Source organism: Mytilus edulis, chromosome 10, assembly GCF_963676685.1.
Source record: "Mytilus edulis chromosome 10, xbMytEdul2.2, whole genome shotgun sequence".
NCBI classification, from domain to species: Eukaryota; Metazoa; Mollusca; class Bivalvia; order Mytilida; family Mytilidae; genus Mytilus; species Mytilus edulis.
Genome location: NC_092353.1, coordinates 19,993,811 through 20,018,348, shown reverse-complemented (window position 1 = coordinate 20,018,348; position 24,538 = coordinate 19,993,811). Strand labels below are relative to the sequence as shown.

Sequence of the window (24,538 nt, the reverse complement as noted above, 5' to 3'; positions counted from 1 at the left end):
ATAATTTTGCAAACCCACTTATTTATACAGGTAGCTCTTCTGATATACAACAGCCTGTCAAATGGCAAAAATGGTCTTGCATATATACTGGACTAAATAAGCAAGAGCAGAGTCCATGAAACATGCAATGTAAATGTTTGTATACATCAGTAGACAGATAAGACAATCCTAAACTATGCTTTATAAAATAGATTTCATTCAGACCTTACCATATAAAAAGACTTTTTACTCTTTAAATATGATTAAATATTATTATGATATGGTTTTAAGAAATGTCTGTAGTAAGTGGAGATGCATATATGTTATAGATAATTTCTTCTTGATGCAACATTCATATATCTGAGAAATTCTCTCCTGTGATCCCAAGATGATCATTGTTTAAGAAATATCAATGTAATGTTTCATAGCATATAATAAAATGCAGATTTATACTTTAAGATATTGTTTAATACAATATCAAGCTGTTATATATAGACAAAATCTTGATCACTAGAATAGTTCAAGTGACAAGTATTCCTCTTTGATATGGTGGAAAAAAACAAACAAAGTATACTTTTGGAGTTTAGTATGATGTCCATTTTCACTGAACTTAAAGTGCACATTTATTTAGGGGCCAGCTGAGGACCACCTTGAGGGTGCTGGATTTTCTCTCTTTGTTGAAGACCCATTGGTGTCCTTCAGCTATTATCTACTCTTTGGTCAGGTTGCTGACTCTTTGACATATTCCCCATTTCCATTCTCAATTTTATTTTGCTCACAAACATTTACAAGATATAATATTTATTATTATACAGTAATTTCTTCCAAAAACTTAACAATGTACTTTTCTTACAAGTATATACAAGATATAATATTTATTATTATACAGTAATTTGTTCAAATGAAATCTGTCTTCTCCAAAGCCCTGCAGTTATTCAACTAATTAAACAAGTGTATTTTAAATATGGATATATGAAGCATGATATTAGCCACATGTGGAAATATTCTCTTAGGGGAATAAAATATGGTTGAAAAATATAATAAAGTTGATATCTGTTTGGTTTTAAATGGGCTCATATAAGATTGTAGAATTTCAATTGTATCTCTGTCCTGAAATGACAACCATACTAAGTGACAGTCTACAGACTAATGTTATTATACAGGAAAACAATGGTACAAGTATTTCAAAATAGACTGCTTTTAAACTCTCCATAATTCATTCAAAATGATTTTTATAAATCAAATTATGAGGGGTTACGAGTAAGCGAGACAAGAAAGTAATAAGTTGATGGTAACACACATTCAGTTAAAACACATATATACCATGGTAGTATTATTTAGAATTAAAAGTAAGGTGAACATATTTTTTCCATCCGTTACAGAGATGGATCCAGTTAATTTTAAAACAGGAGTTCCAACCCAGTATAAAAAGTCAGGAGGGGGTGTTCAAACTGTATACTTCCTCTTTCAAATGTATTGATTGTCAAAAATAAAGGATGGGTGCATTCCCCAGAACCTCCATTGAACTGCCACTGCTTTATTTAATTGTCCAGATTAGCATCTAGGATAGGTCTTTGATATTTGAAATTTTCTAGCAAATTGAAGACAAGTTTAGTATACAATGTATATATGGAGGAAATTTCTCAAATGTAATTTGCTTTGTCTCTTTTGAATCCAACTTAGAATGACATTTGCATATCCAAATATTAGAAGAAACACCTAAATCATATATACAGGTATGTCTAAACTATTTGCCACTGGACATTAGGCAAACAAAAAACACTCTTGCCATCCATAAGGGCATTACGATAAGGTCAGTTTTAATTGATAAAAATACCTCCTTAAATATTCATAAGAATGTAGCCCAGTACAGTATACAGATGTATGCTTAATTGACAAGTACATATGTAATTGAACATATGTTATTGTTGCTTAACCAATAATATTCATGAAGTCCTTGAAACTTGTCACATTGTTAGTATATGACTGTTATAGGGTGTAAAGTCTTTGGATTTGATGGAAATCTAGCTCTCTGAGTAATTTCACCTGAAAATTTTGTTAAAAGCGTGAAGAATTTGTTAATAATGAACATGATTAGTCTGGCACTTGTCAAACAGTGATGTATACATTGTTAAGTTGCAAAGCTGACTTTTTATTGCAGCAGTGAATAAATTATTAGATTTTTCAATGATGATAATTTGTTTTGAAAGTTTATCTGAGAACTCTGGGTAGTAAAGATAAAAAAAGTTATAATGAAGATATAAAACTGCTTTTCACTTTAAGTTTACACATGTATAGATGTAATGAACTGTTTACTCATTATCTTCAAACATTGGTAACACCCACAAAAAGCTGTCAGATTCTAGTAGCAAGATGGAAGAAAAGTTAAGAGTCATTAAAGAAAGAGTAAAATCTTATGCTGATGATAATATCTTTGGTGCTCTTTTAAGGACTACTATTTGTGTTTTTTTTTTGGTGCCCCATTTAGGATAGTGGGGCATTATGTTTTTCAGGGTGTTTACGTTTGTTTCTCTGTCCATTCCTCCGTCCATTGGTTTGTCTGTCCCGCTTCAGGTTAAAGTTTTTGATCAAGGTAGTTTTTGATGAAGTAGAAGTCCAGTCAACTTGAAACTTAGTACACATGTTCCCTTTGATATGATCTTTCTAATTTTAATGCCAAAGATGTGCATTCTATAAGTTTGTCTTTGTTTTATAAAAGCCAATATTAGAATGCATTGCCAGACTGACTGTGAAAGAAAGACAGATGCACAATGGTAAACTTATATTCTACCTCCTTGTTGCAGGGGTACAAAAGAACAAAGCTTTGAAAATAGTAAGTTCCATACCAGGAAAGCCACCTCCCAAAACATAAATTATGATAATCGATTTTTTTTTTATTTGAATGACTTGACTTTTCAAACCATTCACTTTTTGGTATGTACCATTGATCTAATGGTAGACGAGGTTAATAAGACAGCAATTCAATAACATGAAAGAACCATTTAGCCCTCTTCACTTGACTTCTACAGTCTTCTCTTTTGAGAGACATATATCTTTTACTCTAAACATACTGAAGATATTAGCATTTTAGATAGTTTTCACTTTATAGCAATAAATGAATGATACTACCAGTAATAAATGTGTCCTGAGTGAAGATATTCAAGAAATATGCTTACTTTTCCTGACTTTAGCTGTGGAGCTAACATAGCTATTTACAAATCTTATGATTGAAAGTTGAGTTTAACAGAGTGGCAACTACTACCATACGAACATATTCCCGTCTTTCAAAATTAAAGCCATTATATGATTAGATTAATGTTCAATTGTTAAGAAAACCAATTTGTGTTTTGCTAAGTATAGAAATCTGCCAATTACATTTTAACGCCTACGCTGATGTTGATATTTCAGTGATTTCAGTGATGCAAAAAGTAACATTTTGATAGATTTAATTGTGACATTGTTGTTAATTTGCACAAGTTGAAGCTTTAAACACCCTTTAGCTACTTTAATTTCACCAATTTGAACAATTCTTTTGTGGTTTTAACATGTTTGTTTGTGGTTAATTTGTTTTCAAACTGCAAAAACCGTTAACTTTGTTAGAATTTTTAGAATATTACATAACAAAAACTAAGGATATTACTAATTAAATAGGAATTTAACAGAAAGAATTTTCTGAAATCAAAAGTATTACTCACAAGCAACCAGAAGTATTGAGAAAACCTAAATTGTAGACCTCATTATAATCAGGGTTGGTTATTTGTTTGAGAAATAAAGGATTTTTTGTTGCCGTCTTTCAATATCCCTTTGTTTCGTCACCACTTGATAAATTGGCCTGGTTCTCTGTTCATTGTCTATGAGAACAACATTACTGTACAAATATCAGTGTACCTAGGTACATATATGTAGAACTCTAAAGTGCGATGGTCACGCTAAAGTGCAAAGGTCTATGCCAAAGTATGATATTGTCTCACGCTAAAGTGCGATGATTGTTTGTACGCTAAAGTGCGATGGTCCAAAGGGTAAGATTTGAGGGATTAAAACATTGAGGTTTCAAAATATTCTTTTTGCAAAAGAAAGTATACTAATGTATAACATATGTGATAGACTTTCTAATTTACCGATCGGCTGAAGTGATTGTTTCTAAATTAACAAGTCCGACCAAGTAATAATTGCTATAAAGGTAATTTATGTTTTTCAAATATTATATTTCATGAAAAATGAACTTTTAACAATTCAGAGCGCATTGAATGTTTGGATAATTGGTGTATATTGCTGTTCACACTTATGTTATACAACCTCCCTTTAACGAGTTCTGTGCCACAGGGTCGATTATCGACCCAAAGTCATACTCCTTGCAGTGCCAAATTATAAATACAAAATTTGTTCATTGTCGGATTATTTTGTTTAAGCTTTAATTCAAATGCGAGAGAAAGGCAATGTTCGCCAAGCTTTATCGTACCTAAAAAAATACATGTTTTATTTTCTAACAATGTACATATTATATATGGAAATAACAAATACAAAATGTGTTCATTGTTGGAATATGCAACATTTATTTGTACACGCTTTTATTTAAATGTGACTGAAAGGAAATTTCACTGAGCTTCTCCTTTCTTCGTAGCGAGTACAAATACATGTTTTATTTTCATACAGTACAGTACAAAGGAATGTTTTAGCAGACAATTTGTAATTCACACATGAAAACATGTATCTCTATTTTAACGACGTTACTTTTCATTAAATTCGACAGCAATTTAACAGGGATCGCAAAATAAACTGCCAAATAAACAATGATTCAAATGTATATCCTTCCATCAAATAGAAGCAGGATAAGTATGCGTATACTATTTTTTATTTATATAGTAAAATGGTCAACTGTAAGATAAAAGTCCTTCTTCCAGCACTCAAAAAAAATAAATAGTGTGCTTCAGCCGACAAAAAATGGTTAAGTTTAAATCAATTACTAGTAAGTCATGGACATTTGATGTAACAATTGTTAATCAAATATTCCTAATCTATTTTCTGACGTTCATTTTTGGTTTGTTTTAATGACTGTTAAACGTCATAATCAAACTACGTTTCTATTGTCTATATTTTCGCGGTCCATCGGACTTTAGCGTAGGGAAACATCGCACTTTAGCGTAGACCATCGCACTTTAGCGTGACCATCGTACTTTAGCGTCCCCATCTCACTTTAGAGTCCTACATATATATTGGTATATGTACAGTAATGTTGTTTTTTTCTTAGATAATGAACAGAGATTAAGACCAGGCCAAATGTACCTTTATCCAGTGGTGATGTATGATACACAGCGAGTTAGAGTAAATGTTTCAAACTCCTCAGTGTCTGTGCAAATCATTCCTGTCCATTAACTATTCTTATTTACATCATCATGTATGAATGTTGTAGGGCAAAATAAAGCCAACTTCACTCAATGTTCTCTACATAAAGTTTTTATTACTTTTTTGATATATGAGGAAAACATTCCTCAAACTGTATCCAAACTTGACAGGAGTAATGTATGGAAAGTTCTTTATACAAAACTTCATTTTGATTTATAAAATTGAGAATTCAATCAGGTTTCTGATTTGGTCCAATATAAAAATCGATCGTTTTTTTTCTTTGAAAATCTTGAAAATCTTGAAAATAGACATTAATTAAAAAACTAAGTGTGAGGGATTAATGGATATTTGTTTAAAGCTTCATGAAAAAAATTAAGTTGCAACTAAAATCATTAATTTTTTTCAATTTCTAGCAAGTGTTGTTATATTAGTGCTATCTAGAGTGTGATATGCTGTCTTCCTAACCGAGAGGATAGTCTGAATTTTCTACATTGAAAACATTGAAGATAAACTTATTTAAGACTTTCAAGATAAATATCAGAGGAAGACTTTGAGTTCTACATACTTTATATATTACACCAAGACAGCAACAGATCTTTTTGCAAGTCATCAGAAAGTGTTAATATTTCCTATGAAATCAAAAATTCTTTAAAAAAAAAGGAAATGATAAAGGTAGATTTTTTAATTGTTGAATAAATGTCCAAGAGAGAGAATGGAACATTGGCATTTATTACCTCCCCTTCAGACAATGGATGTAAGCTTTTTCAATGTCTGTATAATTTTACAATCTTAAATCACAAGTCACTTCTGACATTTGACAGGGAATGTTGCTTAATGATTTACGCTGACATTTTATTGGTTTTGATTGAGACCAAATAGTGCTTATCCAACAAAAAGGACAAATTATATGATGATCATGGAATATTATGGCTAGTTGACCAAGATAATTGTATCACAGACAAACGTTACATGTATGGTAATATTGTATCACGGACATTTAGGTCTTTACACTCTGTTAGAGACCCAGAATATTCAAACATCAATTTGTATCTTGATCTCTTATAGCATCTATATATAGAATCTGGTTGAAGCTAGATATGTCAAATGATATGGCAGAAGCTTGATCAATATGTAAGAAATTATGTCTTTTATACTTTAGCTCAACAGTAAGGGCTTTACTGGTTTACCCTTGTGCATCTGTCATTCTGTCCCATGAAACTATCATTGCAGTTTTTTGAGAAACTACTTATCAGTTCTTCTGGGAAATAAGGTGCAACCATATATGGACAACAAGTTTAGTGTAGTAATCACTGGTAGAGTATAAGATGTTGTCTGATATAGACCATTACTTTGTTACTAATGTTTATCTGTTGATTTGTTGACAAATTCTCTAAAACCACCAGGCTTATTGAAACCAAACTGTGCTGAAGGTTCAAGCCATCATATGAGTGCTCAATTTTATGATCATATCTCATGAAAAAGTCAAAAGGAAAGTTTTGAAACAAACATGCTTTTCTCTGTGTAGTTATGCAGTATTTGAGGACCAATTATATATGGTTGGGATGTAGTCCTTTCAAAATCTGATCAGATTACTGTTGCCATCAAACTGATAATGCTGTTAATACTACATTTGCTCTATACATAGAATGTTAAAAATTGTCACTTTCATGGATACCAATAAGGTTTATTTTACAAAACAAGATGCTTTTATAAAAAATATTCACCCCTGAAACTACTGCGATAGAAAAAAAAACAATACTTAGCATGGTTCATCCAAATTATATCTTTCTTAAGATCAGCCTACAAAGTACAAACTGTAAGGTTAACTCTTATCATGTCATCCTCTTTATGGACTTTAGTTGTCAGAAAAATTGGAACTAAGGAAACATTTGTTTGAATAATGTCTTGTACAATTACCAGGTTATTATTCATTTTGATTGGAAAGTGCTGTTTTATTTCCTGTAATTGACCAACTTTATTGTACTCTTCCCTAATCAGAAATAGGGTGTGTTCAATTATCAGAACCATATTTAGTGAAGAATTTTTTCTTACAAGGTATATGTGCATAAATATGGGAATAGAACAGGAAGTCTTCTTATTTTACATGGATGTGATGGGAATAGAGCGGGAAGTCTTATTTTACATGGATGTGATGGGAATAGAGGGGGAAGTCTTAATTTACATGGATGTGATGGGAATAGAGCGGGAAGTCTTATTTTACATGGATGTGATGGGAATAGAGCAGGAAGTCTTATTTTACATGGATGTGATGGGAATAGAGGGGGGAGTCTTATTTTACATGGATGTGATTGGAATAGAGGGGGAAGTCTTATTTTACATGGATGTGATGGGAATAGAGCGGGAAGTCTTATTTTACATGGATGTGATGGGAATAGAGGGGGAAGTCTTATTTTACATGGATGTGATGGGAATAGAGGGGGAAGTCTTAATTTACATGGATGTGATGGGAATAGAGGGGGAAGTCTTCTTATTTTACATGGATGTGATGGGAATAGAGCGGGAAGTCTTCTTATTTTACATGGATGTGATGGGAATAGAGCGGGAAGTCTTCTTATTTTACATGGATGTGATGGGAATAGAGCGGGAAGTCTTATTTTACATGGATGTGATTGGAATAGAGCGGGAAGTCTTCTTATTTTACATGGATGTGATGGGAATAGAGGGCCGTCTTATTTTACATGGATGTGATGGGAATAGAGTGGGAAGTCTTATTTTACATGGATGTGATGGGAATAGAGGGGGAAGTCTTTATTTTACATGGATGTGATGGGAATAGAAGGGGAAGTCTTAATTTACATGGATGTGATGGGAATAGAGGGGGAAGTCTTATTTTACATGGATGTGGTGTAGTTTAGAAGTGTATAAGCTTGCTGAGCGTGGATCTTGATGTTTTCAAAGATTAATTATTTTGTGCGATCTTCGGTGCAATTATCCTGCCTTGATCTACACCAATGTTTTAAACAACTATTTCAGCTCTACTTACATCTATGGGAAATAAAATAGGTTAACTTATATGGTAATTGGTTGAAATGTATTTTCCACATTGATCACTTGAATCCATAACCAACAAGATACTTATCTAGTGCATTGCCGATTGATCTCAGTGCTTTAATGGAAATTGATGAGGAATGCCTTTTTCTTGACAAGTAAATGTTGTTATGGTTTTTGAAAGATAATGATTCGATTGAGTGTATGGTCAGAAATGTGCATATTGGTAGAACAATCCTGTCTGAATGCACTTAGAAGTGCATAGAATTAAATGGTATGATAAGTGACAGGAACAATTCTGTCTGAGTTATAGAAAGATATGTATAGACTGAATTCTAGAATACATTTTTATGTCTCTTGCTTATTTATAAGGTTGGGTTGCTGTCTCATTGACATATTGCTAATTGTGATGTTATTATCATTACTAATAATGCCATAGGATTTGTATCAAAATAACAAGAACTTGTTCTCATCCTGTTTTCTTGTTTTCTCCATTTCTTCTTTATTCATATTGTTTTTGTCTTAATTTGTAGCATATAATCTTCAGCTGATCTTTTTTGTAGTCTTTGTTATTACTGGTATCCATGGTAAACAAATGTTTAGTAAAAAGAAACAAAACTTTTTTACATTTGTATCTGGAAGAACAATTCAATTTTGTGTAACATTTGACAACACCTACAGATTTTGATGATTAAAATTCCACAGAAGGGTTGTAGGCATGCTTCCAAGATATTCTCTTGTTTTTTACTACATTTCACTCTGGAATATTGATCGTAAAATGAAATCTTTAGACATTTTATGTAATGTTTGTGTCTTGATAGTGTTGTTACATTTATGTTACTGTTATATTTCTTTTCTTTTTCCCCCATCATTTCAATTTATGAAAATCTTTATCAAATATACAGACATATAAACCACTTGAGTAGGTAGCGTAACTGTTTTGCTTTTCATGTTAGCAGGTTAATATTCCTTTGGTTTCACTGGTAATCTTTATTATATAATGTACATCATTAATAATAGAGGAGAAATTTTGTTTTTGTAATTCATAGTTCTATCCTACAAACTACATTTTGTAAACATAAAGTGGTTTGCAAAAGTCTGCTAAAATGTTATGTGGTTGCTAAACTTGGACATTTGACCCCTCTGATAGTAAAACCTTATATTAATTATCCAATATGTGTTAAGCTTATTTAATTTTGTATGGAGAAGCATCATACTGACCTTGACACCTTGACCTTTAATTTCTAAATTTCAATTTTTGAACCTAAGACTCAGACCCTGTTCCAGGTCAATACAATTATATATAACAACTTTTTAAAAATGTATTAACAAGACAATAAGTTTAATGTTGAGCGGACAGCTTTAGTTTGAATCTACACATTCTATGATGTTTAAGAAATAAATATTTATTATTATATAATTGAAAAAAACCATATTGAAAATAGAGATTTACTCAAGTTGAATGATTTTTTTCATAGCCTGAAGTTTAATAGTAGATCCTAATGCACCTTTGGCATAAGGTGCATATAAACAATATGTAACAATAAAGAGATTTGTATCTTTATATGACTTATTAATATCCAGGATGTTGACTTGAGTGCAGATGGCTACAAGCAGAAAAACATATCATTTCTTCATCACATTAATAGGTTCATGATGAGTTTACATAAACCTTAAGCCTTATGTTGTTTGTAAACATAAGATTCAAAAAGACTTATAATGATATATTAAATGATATAAACATTACAAATTTAATTGTTGACATTAAGTTGTATTTAAGTAGAGATGTAAGTTTATATGTTCTCTACAAACACAACTTTCAATTGTAACTGCTTCACTGCAGTTTCCATGTTTTAGATTTAGTAACATGGATTATAGTTTTTGGTTAGATTTATATTGCTCAATATTTAGCTTTCTGTAAAGTGTTTGTCTTCAGTGACCTTTGCTCCACCAAGGAGCTAAAGGATTAAGCATTAAGTAAGCATAGCCATAGTGCTTGTTGGTTTTTTTTTGTTGCATTTAACTTGTTACTTGTTCTTCGACTTGCTGTTTTTTTTCCCTTTTGGTATCTTCATGCATATTATTTATTCTATTACAACAATTGCAAATAATTGGAACCTGTTTTTGATTTTTCAGATTATGGGCCGAGATATTTCGAGTACATGGGGACGGAGAGTATATGAGTTGGGAGAGGATCTCAGAAGATGTAGTTCCTATCAATATCTCGTGTATAGAGGACACACCAACCACGGTCTTTCAAATCACAGCTTATAACAGACATGTAGAGAAAATATTTGATGTAAAGATAATACAGCCAGGTAGTTAAAAACAGGGCTCAATTGTTTTGCATGTCTTGAAGTTGTGATACAGATAGAGCTTAGATTACTTTCATCTGTTTTAGTGTATTACAGATGTATAACATGCTAAAAAAAACAAATTGAAAATTGCAGGTGACTTTAATTTATTGTTCTAGCATAACACATTCCACATTCTCTATGGTATCAATGCCTTGAGAACAGTTTCTAAATATCCTGTTTATGCATATTACTACTTATTGCTTACTATCTGGTACATATAAGTTAAATTACTGATAGATATCAAATGTTAGGGAAGGAGTCCTATTTATGGTATCTCCTCCTTGGAAATTTCTGGATACCCTCAAAGAATTGTGTAATATAAGTAGATTTTACTTAGTATTTCCTTTAAAGTGACAAAATTGTTTCCTTTAAAACTGAAAAAATTGTTTAGGCTGTAAAAAAGATTAATTGTGTCTACATACAGACTTCCAGCCAACCAACAACAGAATGGGAAGTAAATAAGATTTCTTGAAGGGCAGAACATTTAAGAAATGCCTATTGATATTAATCAGTTAAATCAAGTACAGTGAGATATGCAGTAGAATACAAATAAAAACTTTTGTCAAAGTAAAGTGAAATTGATTTGTTTGTTTATTTCTTTCTTTGATGTGGCAAGGATTGCCTTTGATATCAACTACAGTTATTCTTACAATAATACATCTGTGGATTATTTTCTTCTAATTCTTTAAACATTTAGATACTTTTATACTGCTTTTGTAGACATCAGTTAAACATGATCATAGAGGACAAGACTCAGTATACCAAATCAAATTTATTTTTTTGTCCCCTTGAACTTAGCATTGCCTGCCCTCTCCTGCCTCCTATGATTATATACAAATAGAAAAAAGATACAAAATTATTAAGACTCCAGATTTAAAGAATTTTTTTTCTGTTTCTCAGTCTGTTCATATGTCATCACTTTGTTGTACCAGGAAACATCTATTTTTTTTTTTTATCATTTTTTTGTTGAATCCTTTTCTTTGAATGAAGATTTCTACTCTTAAAACCTTGGATGAGATTAAAAATTAGAAAATGTTCAATGGGGGACCAATTATTTTTAAGTAATGATGGGTGGGTAGTAAGTTTTCTCTATTAGTGTCCTGAGTTTATTACTTAACTGCCCTAAAGGGCGTAACAATTATCAGTAGGACAAGATCTAAGAGATAATTGGTTTTGACCAAAACAGGGCTGCCAAGTCTCAGACATTTCGCGTGAGACTTACGCATGTTCATGCTTTTTTTGTTGCATTTTCCTTTGAACTATTGTTTTTTTTCTCTTTGATGTTTTCAATTTTGACCAAATCTCACGTATTTGCTTCACTAAAAGTTTTTATCAGTAATATTCATTTTGCATTGCATCCATTTTATTTAGAAATGTCAAGTGAGCCATACAAAAAGCTCGTTGAATTTCTAGTTTAAAAAATTATACCTAAATTCTCCACAGATATGTTGAAAGAATACCCCATGTGACCAGTTTTTAACGTCATATGATTATTTTTCATCCATCTACAGCCAGAAATGGCGGGACAACTCTTATTGATACACAGACATCTATTTCATTGCAATACATCAATATCCCATAATAGTAGGTGGGTTTAGATGGTCCTGACTTGTGTCAATATCATCACGATATTCTACTTAGAGTTATGTCCCTTTTACATATAAAACTTGCATCAATTGTCACCATACATCAATGAAAGGGAAGACTTTTAGTGGAATATATTACCAAATAATTGCTTTAAATTAGAAATCTTTTGTGAATTTAAGCTTTAAGTGAAGAAATAAAACTGTGACTTAATTTACATTGCATTATTGATGTATTGTTAAGGACAGAAACAGGACGAGCTAAACTATATTTAACTGTATGATAAATCTTAATTTAGATCAATACATATCAGAAGGGTATAATTTAAAATTATATATGACTTCATTGTAACTATCAATTACATTAAAATGCATATTTGGGATTTAGAATTATACGGATAATTTCATTGACCTAGATCAAAGAACTTTCAGATTCATTATTGTTTGTTGAATAGAATGTTCGTGCATTTTGTGGGTAAAGAAAGGTAAACCACAAATTTAAATGTCAGTATGCCACAGCAGAACTCTAGTTTTAGGCAAAAAGTATTAGATCTTTGTGATCTTTTCTGTTACATAATTTCAACATATTTCTTTATTTTGGGGGACCTCAGTAGCAAGATCTTTCTATCAGCCTGTATGCAGACTTTTGCTAAACATCAACGAAAAATGTAACTGTGTAAAGATAAAATGAATCCACGGTAATTTTAAGTTTTATCTTATATAGAGTACAAGAAATACATCATGAACTTAATTAAATTTTGCAGGTAAAATCATTCAGTCTGTCGTAATGTCCTTCAAAATATGTTCAGTTAGACAAATAAAAAATGATCACTCTGTCTTGAAATAAAGTTATATCTGGAAACAGATATGAAAACCGAGGGATAATTCATCAAGGAGTTTTTACACTCCTAAAAAGGAAAAAAACACAGCTGGAAAAGATTACGTTATAATTACAAAAAATAAACAATGTTTTTTTTTATAGTTTGTGTAATGTCAGATTAAAATTTTAGGATTTATTTTCTAGGGACGATAATTTGTCCAGCAACAGAAAGTTTTGTACATTGGAGAGATGGTCTGACTAAATATGAATGGGGACTTAATTTTACTACTCCAGCTGATGCCAAAAGATTTAGGGATTGTTGTAGTGTGAGTAGTTATAAGGTTCAACAATGGTATTCATTCTTAGAACCATGTTATTTACATAAGCACTGAAACCTGATGCCAAGAAAAATTTGTTGAAGGCTGTACAGTGACCTATAGGTATTAAGTTCTATGTCATGTGGTCTCTAGTGGAGAATTGTCTCATTTGCAATTAAACTTCATCTTATTTCTATATTTCAAAATTGATATAAAAAGAAATAGTAAGATTTGGAGGTAACTTTTCATCCATTTTCTTTGTAATGAAACATCACAAAATCATTATACCTATTAGTAAAAGGATGTTAAGTTTGTATGGCGCGGAATCAGGGTCAAAAATACTTCTTTGTGTATATACATAATTCGATTTACGTATATACAAAACTAATTACGTATATACGTTATTCCAATTATGTATATACAGAAATAATTCCGTATACACAGAAATAGAATTACGTATATACAAAATTAATTCCGTATACACAGAAATCGAATAACGTATATACAGAAATCGAATTACGTATATACAGAAATAATTCCGTATATACAGAAATATTTATGTAAAGACAGAAAGATAGTATTTCTGTATATACGGAATTCGATTTACGTATATACGTAAATCGAATTCTGTATATACGTTAATTGAATTTCGTATATACGTAAATCGAATTTCGTATATACATAATTATTTCTGTATATTTACGTATATACATAATTATTTCTGTATATACGGAATTCGATTTATGTATATACAGAATTCAATTTACGTATATACGTAATTATTTCTGTATATACAGAATTCGATTAACGTATATACGGAATTCGATTTACGTATATACATAAATCGAATTCCGTATATACAGAAATAATTATGTTTATTCGTAAATAAGTATTTTTGACCCTGATTCCGCGCCATAAGTTTGATAATCTCTATAGATTAAACATATGTATAAAAACAAATGACTGGTGGTGTTTAGTTCATATATCAAAAGACATGGTTGCATTAAGCACATTTTAGAGCTTATGTTACACTTTAACAAAAACATAAAATCAACCCTATTTGTGTACAATGATAATGTTCTTACACCGCAGCTATGGTGGATTGTTTAATGACTTCATATACACTGAATGAACTCAAGTAACTCATTAGTACTATGCATCAGACTTTGGAGTATTGCTGGAACAGCCCAAACAAATCATGAAATTCCATTCAGCTGATATACAATATAGTTATATTTTATCACAGGTGTGTACACGAAGATTTGAAGAATGCCACAGTAGAACTCTAGTTTAAGACAAAACGTATTACATCTTTGTGATCTTTTCTGTTACACAATTTCTATATATTTCCTTATTTTGGGGGACCAAGATGGGTAAGTAGTCGAAGTTGTCAAACTACTTTATCAGTCACACTGAGGTTTTGGGGTCGAATTGCTGACAGGGCAGATGCACTTGACTCAAACCTTTATTGACTTATTCTAGACTAGGATTGTCAGTTTCATAACTAAGGTCGGTGGTTTTTCTCTGGGCACTCTGGTTTTTCTCTGGGCACTCTTCAGGCTTCCTCCCCAAATAAAAATGATCGCCACTAAATAGCACAATAATGTGGAAAGTGGCTTAAAACACTAATAAAAAAATCAATCCTTGTTTTGAGCAAAGAAATAGTCATACAAGATTGGTGCATAGTATTATGTTCTCAAGGTTCAAGATTTTTTTTAATTCTACAGAATAAAATAAAATTGCAATCCTTTTTTTTTCAGAACTTATCACAGAAATTTTCAAGAAAAGCCACTTCAGCCAGTTCTTTAAGACTAAGTCCACCAAAGGTTTGTATAGCCAATATAAATCATATGGTGAAAAACAGTTATCATTATAACATGAATATTTATTTATTATATTTATTGCATTGAGAAGAAATATATGTTTTATCATGATAAATGTTCCTTTCTCTTCTGTTTAGTGCAATGTAGTATCTGAGTAGATTATAGTGTATAATATTTCATTTAAACCATTTAGAAACCCATTTTCTATGAAATGTGATAGAAGTGAAAAAGAATATCTGTGTAATAGATAACACTCAGCCTTTTGACTGCTGTTTATAACTTGTTAAAAGGGGATGTAAATATGTCTTCAAAGTAATAATTATAAAACTATGGTAGATGTAAAAAACATGTGTAGATTTGAAATGAAAGAAAAATAAAAAATGATAATTATCCTTCAGAAATAATATTCATTTGCCTTTTGATGTCTAATTTCACTGCAATGTATTATTTTCTCCAGTTATAAAGATTTGTAATGGGAGATAACCATTGCCTTCAAAGTACAGAAACAAAATTTCCTTGGTCAATTTATTTTTTGAAATACTATCTAGACAAAAAAGATTGTTGACAGTATTTTTCTGTATAAGTATTTTTTATTTGAACAAGTATCAAAAAACATTTAAATTATTAATCTACATGCATTACAATTTAGTCAACTGCATTTATTGACCAGTTTTTAGTTTAAGTCTATGCATTATTTATTAGATTCTAATTACAAAAAATTCTAAAATTAAATTTTGCTGATATAGTTTTAAATTGTCAAAACTCGTTTAATCAAGAGTTTGTTTACAACTACAAGTAGTTTTAAGTGTGCTTGCATCTGTTTTAGAATATTAAAGTGTGAATAACTTATTTAAGTAAATGTAGGTTAATGATTTTTAAACGGTACTATAAAACTATGACCAACTTATTACATAAAAGAAAGCAAGTTATAATTGGTTGATCTGATGTGTATCATTCCATTGCTGAGACTGTTTTCCAAACGAACAAATATTGACAGAGAACATTTTTTCAGACACAACAATCTAAATCAATAATTGTGATGTATATAAACATTTAAAATCTATAAAAATTATCTAATGGTTGAGTATTCAATATAGATCTTGTTGTTGTTGTCAGACATAAAAGGAAAAATTGTTACTGGTTAAAAATGTTGATAGTCAGATCTTTCTCATGTTAGTCAGAGAAACATAGACAGAAAAAGTTATTGAAGTCAGTCCCAATGGTACAAAATTTTTATAATTGGAACAAATTGGATAACATTGATCTCTTTGAATGAGTTATAGCTTGAGGGGTGAAGTAAAGTATTATGAAGATGTCTATGTAGTATACAGGCTATTATGTGCCATGTCAAGGGTACTAGAACTCTTGTATTGATGATTTATCAATGTCAAAATCAATTCTAATATCTATATTACACTGGTGTTTGTTGAGACTTCATTCACATAACTAGTGTTACTATATGTAGCTCAATGCATATACCACATGTATAAGAGAATTAAAAAAAAGTGTAAAGAATCTGTTAATTGTAATGTTTGACTGAGATCTTCATGCAACTTTTCAGTTATAAAAAAATTATTTAAAATATACATAAAAAGTTTAAAGAACTGTTTGATGTAGTGTTGACTTTTAGATCTTTATGTAACTACTCAGTAATAAAAAAAAATAATTAAAATATATATTTTTGCTTGAATAAAATTATTTACTCAAAACTTAACTCAAACAATGATCCTTTATTAACCTTAACACACAGGTCAATATGATAGAAGTTATAACTTTATAGAAACTCAGTAATATATAATGAAGGCATGACACTGGTAAGGGTGATTTTCATCTCTAGAAGCAATCTTACCTTACCATCTTATTCAAAATGCCTTAGTATATTAGTTTCTTGTTCATATTTGCCTTTTTTTTTTATAATAATTGATTTGGACTTGCTCATCCTATTATTCTGTTTAATTAATATCATAAAGCATATGAATGAGATGGTACGAAGGGCTTCTGGTAAAAATCTACCGCCAGCATTGTTGAAAAATGATTTCGGTATATTAACTATTTAAATTAGCTGTAAAAATTTTAATGTTGTTATTTTTCAATAATGCTGCTTCCAAAAACATATTACTATCATAGTACAGGTTATATTTGGGTTTTTTTCAGAGAATACGAGGGAAAGATAGATCCATCTCCTCTCCAAACTCACCAGTTCACAACCATCACAGGAGAACGATATCTTCTCCACACGAACTTCACTCAGATAATCCGTTAGTCGACAATCATGTCATTGCTGAAAAGAAAGAGAAGTCAGCAACCATACCTCGAAGTCAGATGGAGGCTGAGGAGGACGCACAGTTGTTCAAACCAACAGGAATTCTCAAACCTTCATCCACTTCTTCTGTGTATGACAATTATGATAACACATCGGGTACTGTGCAATTGAGAAAATCTTCTACTAATGATTCACGTTTTGCTGTCAATCGGAAATCCATGCCTGCCCCAGCTTCCTCTCATGTGTCTTTTGTTGAGGATCGTTTATTGAATAACACTCGACCTGCTTCAGCTATACATTTTACACAGAAATATTTAGAAGAAAATTCGGCAAGATCTGCTTCAGTGACATTTAGTTCTGACACTAAAACAGATCGGAGGAGAGCAAATCAAAGCGTAGAAAATATACAGATGGAAACTGCTTTTGTGGGAGATGTATCTGTGGAAGATTTACCTAAAGAACATACTGACAGAGTACGCGTGCTAGCACCAAAACCTGTCAAGGCATTGAGTCCACCACAACGTAAATCTTCCTCCTCCTCACCAGAATGGCCCTCTCCTCCAGAGCCCCTTACACCATTGACACCACTTAATCCTGAAGTTAATGTGGATTTCGATAGTGATGTTTTAAGAAAAATGTTACAGTCATTGCCTGTGTCTCCTGAAGAAGTCAAGGGAGTTAATTGTTCAAATAGTCAGAATAAATTATCCGACAATCGCAGAGCTGGCAACAATCAAATAAATGAAAAAAGCAGACATCGCAATGGAAGTAGCAGTAGCAGTTCAGAATCTCACAAAATAAATGGAACTGGTTCTGCATTTGTTGCTCCAGAGACCAGTAAATCAAAACAGACCCAGTTGGTAGAGTATGAATTACGATTACGTGATCAGTGTGCACGACAGAGTTACACAAGGGACAGTTATCCTGACAGTGGTATAGGGGGCATGGCTGGTGATAATGCAACAGTATCTGAAGCTAGTATTAAAGATCAACCTCAAGGTAAGAAGATATATGTCAATTTAATCTTGAGTTTTCTAAGGGGGAGGGGGGCATACAATAGAAATTCTTCATATTATAAGTTTCAAATACAATAAATATTCTTAAAATATGATTTCTACTGGAACAATTATTACAGTATTTGTTGCTTCTGTCATGCAGAACTTTGCAATGTATGTAGACGGGGGAATCTGATGGATGGCCATTTCTATTTCTATGTACCACCATCATCAAGTTGACAATTCTGTCACTTTTTCAGGTTTGAACATGAATAATTTGCAAACAAAAAACAATTATAACATGCACCTTCACCATTTGCATTTGATGGATAATTTGTGATAATAGTTATTAAAAAGTACAATATTAAATGTATATTCCCATTTATTTAAATTCTAAATACAATTAATGATTTTTTTATATAGCTGTATAAATTTTTTTCATTGAATATGAAATAACGACCATTGCAAAGAAAAAGTCATTAAATATGAATAGAGTCATCTTGGTTTACATTATCAGTTATAAAATTTAATTAATTTCTAATAAGCAATATGCAATGTGGAACATTAAGGTTTTCTTGTATTGGAACAGACAATTTTTTTCTAATAATGGCACAAAAGTTCTTTGTGGCGCATCCATTTCTGTCTCATTTAGTTGATAAAATCAGAACATGGTGTATTATTTAGAGTATTTTTTTGCATCAATTTGTGTAAAGAAATTGATTTTTCTTGTAAATTACCATTTATTGTCAATATTTACAAAAGCCATTGATTAGTTTTTCTTACTACAAAAGGACATTGTGAATACTTTGAAATTTGTTTTGAAAATTCTTGGTACTAAATAGAGTTTAAGGGGAGGTAATTACAATATTGCATTACTGTGTACCCTCTAATTTTACCCTTTACAAATGCATACAAACTTTGTAAAAATTGAACAACAAAAAACTACTGATTATTTTGATGGCAACTGATGATTAAAAGGAAATGTGTAAGTTTGCAGTGGCTTCCATGCTTAACCTTATCTAAAATACTCTGCTATAATGCTCTCATGTCTACAGGGTGACAAAATAAGACTCCATTAATATGCTTTCTTATGTTAGTGCTATGTAAATACTAGAAAGTAGACTTAAGTTTTCTAGTTTGAATTGTTTTACATTGTCATTTCGAGGCCTTTTATAGCTGACTATGCAGTATGGGCTTTGCTCATTGTTGAAGGCCATACAGTGACGTCCTATAGTTGTTAAATTTTTGTGTCATTTGGTCTTGTGGAGAGTTATCTGATTGGCAAATCATACCACATCTTCTTTTATCTGTTTTCATGTTGATATGGTACTAATCAATGTCTACAGAGAGCATTTTACCTTGATTAATTCTTTTGCAATATTAAGCATAATCAGCTATCAAAATAACAGGTGCTTGTTTCTATAACATAACAAAGACATTCTTATTCCCATTGGAAAGTCATATTAAAAAACATGTAATAAAATAATAATTTGTTCTACAAAAACCAATAAATGGTGTAATAAATATCTGTAGTAATATTATCTGGATAATAAAATGATTCTATATTTGGATGAAGGACAGGTAATTAACAGCAGGTGAAAATACAGGTGCACAATTAAAAGTGGGTATTGAATACACAGTTGATTTTGAAGTGTATTACTGCTTTCTATCTATTATAAACAAGCAGGTGAACATATCATTTGACATAGGGAAATATTCAAATTAAAGTGACCTTAAGAAATCAGAAACCTGTAGTAAACAAATATAGGTTAAAAATATGCATTTAAAGCCTATTGTTCAAAAGAGGAAAAAATGACATATTTAAGGGCGTTGTTCAGTTGATCTATGGGTTTGTTTCCTGCATTATGCCATTCACTTTTTTTTTTTAGAGTCCTAACAAGGAAAAGTTGGGTTTTGTGTGTTTCATCATTTTATTTCATTTCATATGAAATATAACACTTCAAAGGATCATTATGTAGTTGTAAAAGATTTTGCCTTTTTTCTTTACAATTTTAAGCTGCAGTTTCACATGCGATATTCTTCTTAAATTTTAAAGTTTGGCTTCAGCTGTTGACTGAACTCAATGCAACTAAACAAAATTGTTCTAATAAAAAAGTAAGATGAAGCCTGCAGGTTACAACTATTAAGAAATAAGATATCCTTTATAAAGAGTCAATGAAAACTAAGGCTTGTGTTAAGCATTTATGAGAGATGAAATTGTAGGCTTATTCTTATCCACAGGTATCCAGTAATTAGGACTTATCTACCTGCTCAAGTAATTAATGTAAGATCATACCTGTAAAATTACATAACGTAGATATATATATATATATATATAGGTAGATCAAATCACAGAATTTAAAAGGCCCTACCAATGAGATAATGGATCTTTACAGATTAGGTATATATATTGTACAATAGGAAATAATCAGAAAAGTGTTAATTTTCCATTTTATATGTATGGTGCTACCGGTGCATAAAGACCGATTGTTATTAAAAGTTTGTTTAATTTACTTTCAATTTGATTACGATAACAAAAAAAGTATTGAAATTGTATGGCATTGTAGAGAATTTTATACGCTGGAGATTTTGTTCGATAATAATTCCTTTTGTTTATTGTTATTTTGAATGCAGTGTACTTTGGAAAATAGAGGTGAGAGTCAATATAATTAAAATAAATGGGAATATAACAATGTCTGCTAATTTTTATAGAGAAATTTGGACTGCATTTCACTTCTCATTTTGGTGAATTAAGACTGATATGTTGTATGTACATTGATGGATTTGTGTTGTCTAGTTTTCATGTTTTTAATGGGATAACATTATTCTGTAAATCTGTTGACAGCATTTCTTTGAAAGGATTAGAAAATAAATGGTTGTCCACATGCAAGATTAAGGGATTACTAGCTTTGTTTAATGTTTTAAGCAGGTCTGGATGAGCTGTATTATCAGACAGCCAGGTGGAAGATATAATTGTTATCTCTTATCTACCAGATGCTGATTAAAAGATAAATGCTAGTTCAAACAAACTTTTTAGAGATTTTGTCTGTAGATAAACTAATCTTACTGCCATGGTATTTGACTTAGCCATGTTATGAACAGTAAGATCATTAACTGGACCATTAGAGATATATGTGCCATTCTGTTAACAGTTTACTTTAATAGAGAATAGCACTGTCCAAAATACCTGGTCTGTGGAAGTTTACTAATTAAATATTGGAAAACTTGTTAAAACTATTGGAGATATGATAATTTGTGTTTTTCAACCATTCTAAATATGATCTGAAATAGAAGTGCCAATATCGGAAGCTGGCATATACCATGTATACATAACTATTGGAAATCTATGAAATTAATATGCATATACAACAACATTGGAAAGAATTTTAGCCACTTAACAAAAATGACCAGTATTTAATCAAGTTATTGACTTTTCCTTCAAACTTATTTACTGAAAGTGAACAACCCTTGAATAGTTTTGTTTACATTGTTTATCTTCTGTCAGTAAAGCAGGTGCCCTCTGTTGTGTAAATTGGAAGTTAAATTTTAAATGCTTTAGTCAGTGATGTTACTGATCATTATGATATTTAATAAGACATTAGCTCTTATGGGACAGATGCTTGGTTAGGCATTGGTCAGTTTAATTAAATCTGACAAATTGAGTTGCACCTGATGGTGTATGGACACTTGATGAATCACTGCTAACAGGGATTTCTTCGACTTTATTACCATTTGTTGATTGCTTGGAGCTGTCAGCCTCCTCTCTTCTGGAGTTAATTACCATTGGTACAAAGAAGGAAATCTTGGACAGTAGATGTACAGCTATTTTGAATTACGCACAAAATAACTGCCTGGACAAGGGTTGATTGAAAGATTCCTGATTTTTCTTTGATTTTTCTTTCTTTGAAGCATTATGTCAGTAGACTCAGTACTATGACTTTTGAACCATTTGGACGGAAACTATTTATATTCATATTTGTGTTCATATGACATCCTGAGAAATAAATCCAGCCTTAAACCATAACTTAAGCAGCATAATAATGGAAGACTTTTCAAGACAATGGAAATCCTAATAGAGGACAGGAAAACATAATTCACTTTGCAAACAACCAAACAATTGGACTTTTAATGGATTACAACTTTAGAATAATGTCAACGATTTCTTTCTAAAGGACAGGTGTGATTATTTCCCATGTTTTACTTACTGTTTCAGCTGTAACCATAAAAAAGAGACAAGCGTCTGATGTGTTTAGAGATTTGGAGTCTTAAAATTTGTTATGCTTTATCATGTCAAAGTTGTGGAATTAATTTCACAAACAAATTGGCATAGTTCTACCCCTATAAGCCAGTGGACCTGTTTATGTAATTAGCTTGACCTTATATTGGATTAGACGTCAGGTCTAACTTTTAAGTGGTGAAGTTGATAACAAAATACAATTGTATTTCTATCAAACCTTTATGTAGGAATAATATTTGTACTATTTTATAAGGACAACTTTAGTTTGCTGCGGATTTTAGAAAAGTTTGTTATCAACACTGATTAAATTTTATTTAAAGTTCTGCCCACTGGTCATTTAAATATCCACTTGAAAATCGACTTTATATCCTTTTATTCTTTAATGAGCATTGTGATAAAAATTTGGTGTAACTTATAAAAGGGAACAGATACTGTACTGGTACTAAGACTGTTATTATCTTTCATCCAATTACTCTTATTGAACATTTTATGATTGATTATAACAACTTTGTAAAGCTTTAGTTTAAATACAGACTAGGCTTTAAAAGTTTTGACTTTTCCTCCATAATTACAAAGCAGGGAAAGAGTAATAATTGAAGTGTCGCCACAAACACAGTATGAAACTTGGAAGGGATTTGACTGAGCAATGAGCTGATTAAAGAAAAGTGTTAGTTATAGCAAAATAATAGGAGGAAATTATCTAATTCATGCAGTAAAGTGTTTCTACATCTTAATTGTAACAACTTTTCAATGGGACAGAAAAAAACCATGTAACGAAATCTGATAACATTTAAATTGTTGCAATCATACCCGTGAAACAGGTTGACTATTGTTTCATTTAGATATTGTCAGTAACTTATCAGGATTTACATCTCAAATGAAATGTGTCAAGTAGAGCAAGGAATTTGACTTTTTTTCTTACAAAGAAAAAGGATGTATGGATATTAGTTTTTATTTATAATTATACACCGCTATGGATATAATAGGGATGATCGTACGAAGGTCTGCTTCATCTGGGGGTAAGTTGATATAATTATTTTAAATTTTCTGCTACAAAAGGACATGGTCAATTTTTTTACATACAAGACCTCAGTACTCAATATTTTTATAATGTGACAAAAAAAAATAAATATATAATTCCAGTGCTGAGTGCTGACATTTGTATTGGAACAATTTAATTGTCAGATAGAAAGATAGAATAACACATTTCATTTCTGTAGCATTTTTTCACACATAGTTGAGGGATTTTGGAAGATTATGATGCAGGGTGGAAGTACATGAGACAGAATTCTCCTGACATAATAAGGAAAAAACAGTTCATCAAAGTATTAGTGCATTTATTGCTGCTCTTCATCTCAAAGTCACAATTTTTACTTTCAGTTTGTACAGTTTTAGCTTGAAGTTTTAGATAACTAAATTTGAAATTTTCAACAGAAGTAAATGGTTGAGTTTCAGAAAATGATTTAATATTTTTGTCTTCGTATAAAGTTTCACCTAATTTGGTAAAGTGAAATTATAATGACTTTCCTCAAATTAAACTGTAGAAATGAATACCTTTTAAAACCTAGTAAATCATTTTTGTACCTTGAAAGATCTTACATATAATTGATTGATAATGTCCAGGTGTAAACTATCTGTAATGACTTTTCACCTGTCTTTTGATGTCTAAGAAGATTAGATGATTAGGGATGTGTCTTTTTAAGTTTAAATACTAAATATTTCCTCACAAGAATGTCAATTCATTCACTGTTGATTTGTGGTTGAGCTTCCAGGTAAATCATGAAGATCTATAGGGCCATAACCTTATACATG

General features: G+C 31.0%; 1 protein-coding gene across 15 annotated transcripts in view; it reads left to right on the top strand.

The window, feature by feature from the left end:
* Positions 1–24,538, top strand: part of LOC139490581 (protein still life, isoform SIF type 1-like) — a 127,967-nt gene that overhangs the window by 51,976 nt on the left and 51,453 nt on the right. For all 15 annotated transcript variants that reach the window (XM_071277450.1, XM_071277452.1, XM_071277454.1 and 12 more), the window contains 4 exons: positions 10,468–10,649; positions 13,296–13,417; positions 15,169–15,234; positions 17,386–18,493. In XM_071277450.1, coding sequence (XP_071133551.1) covers positions 10,468–10,649; positions 13,296–13,417; positions 15,169–15,234; positions 17,386–18,493 — 1,478 coding nt within the window. The remainder of the gene's footprint in view (positions 1–10,467; positions 10,650–13,295; positions 13,418–15,168; positions 15,235–17,385; positions 18,494–24,538) is intronic.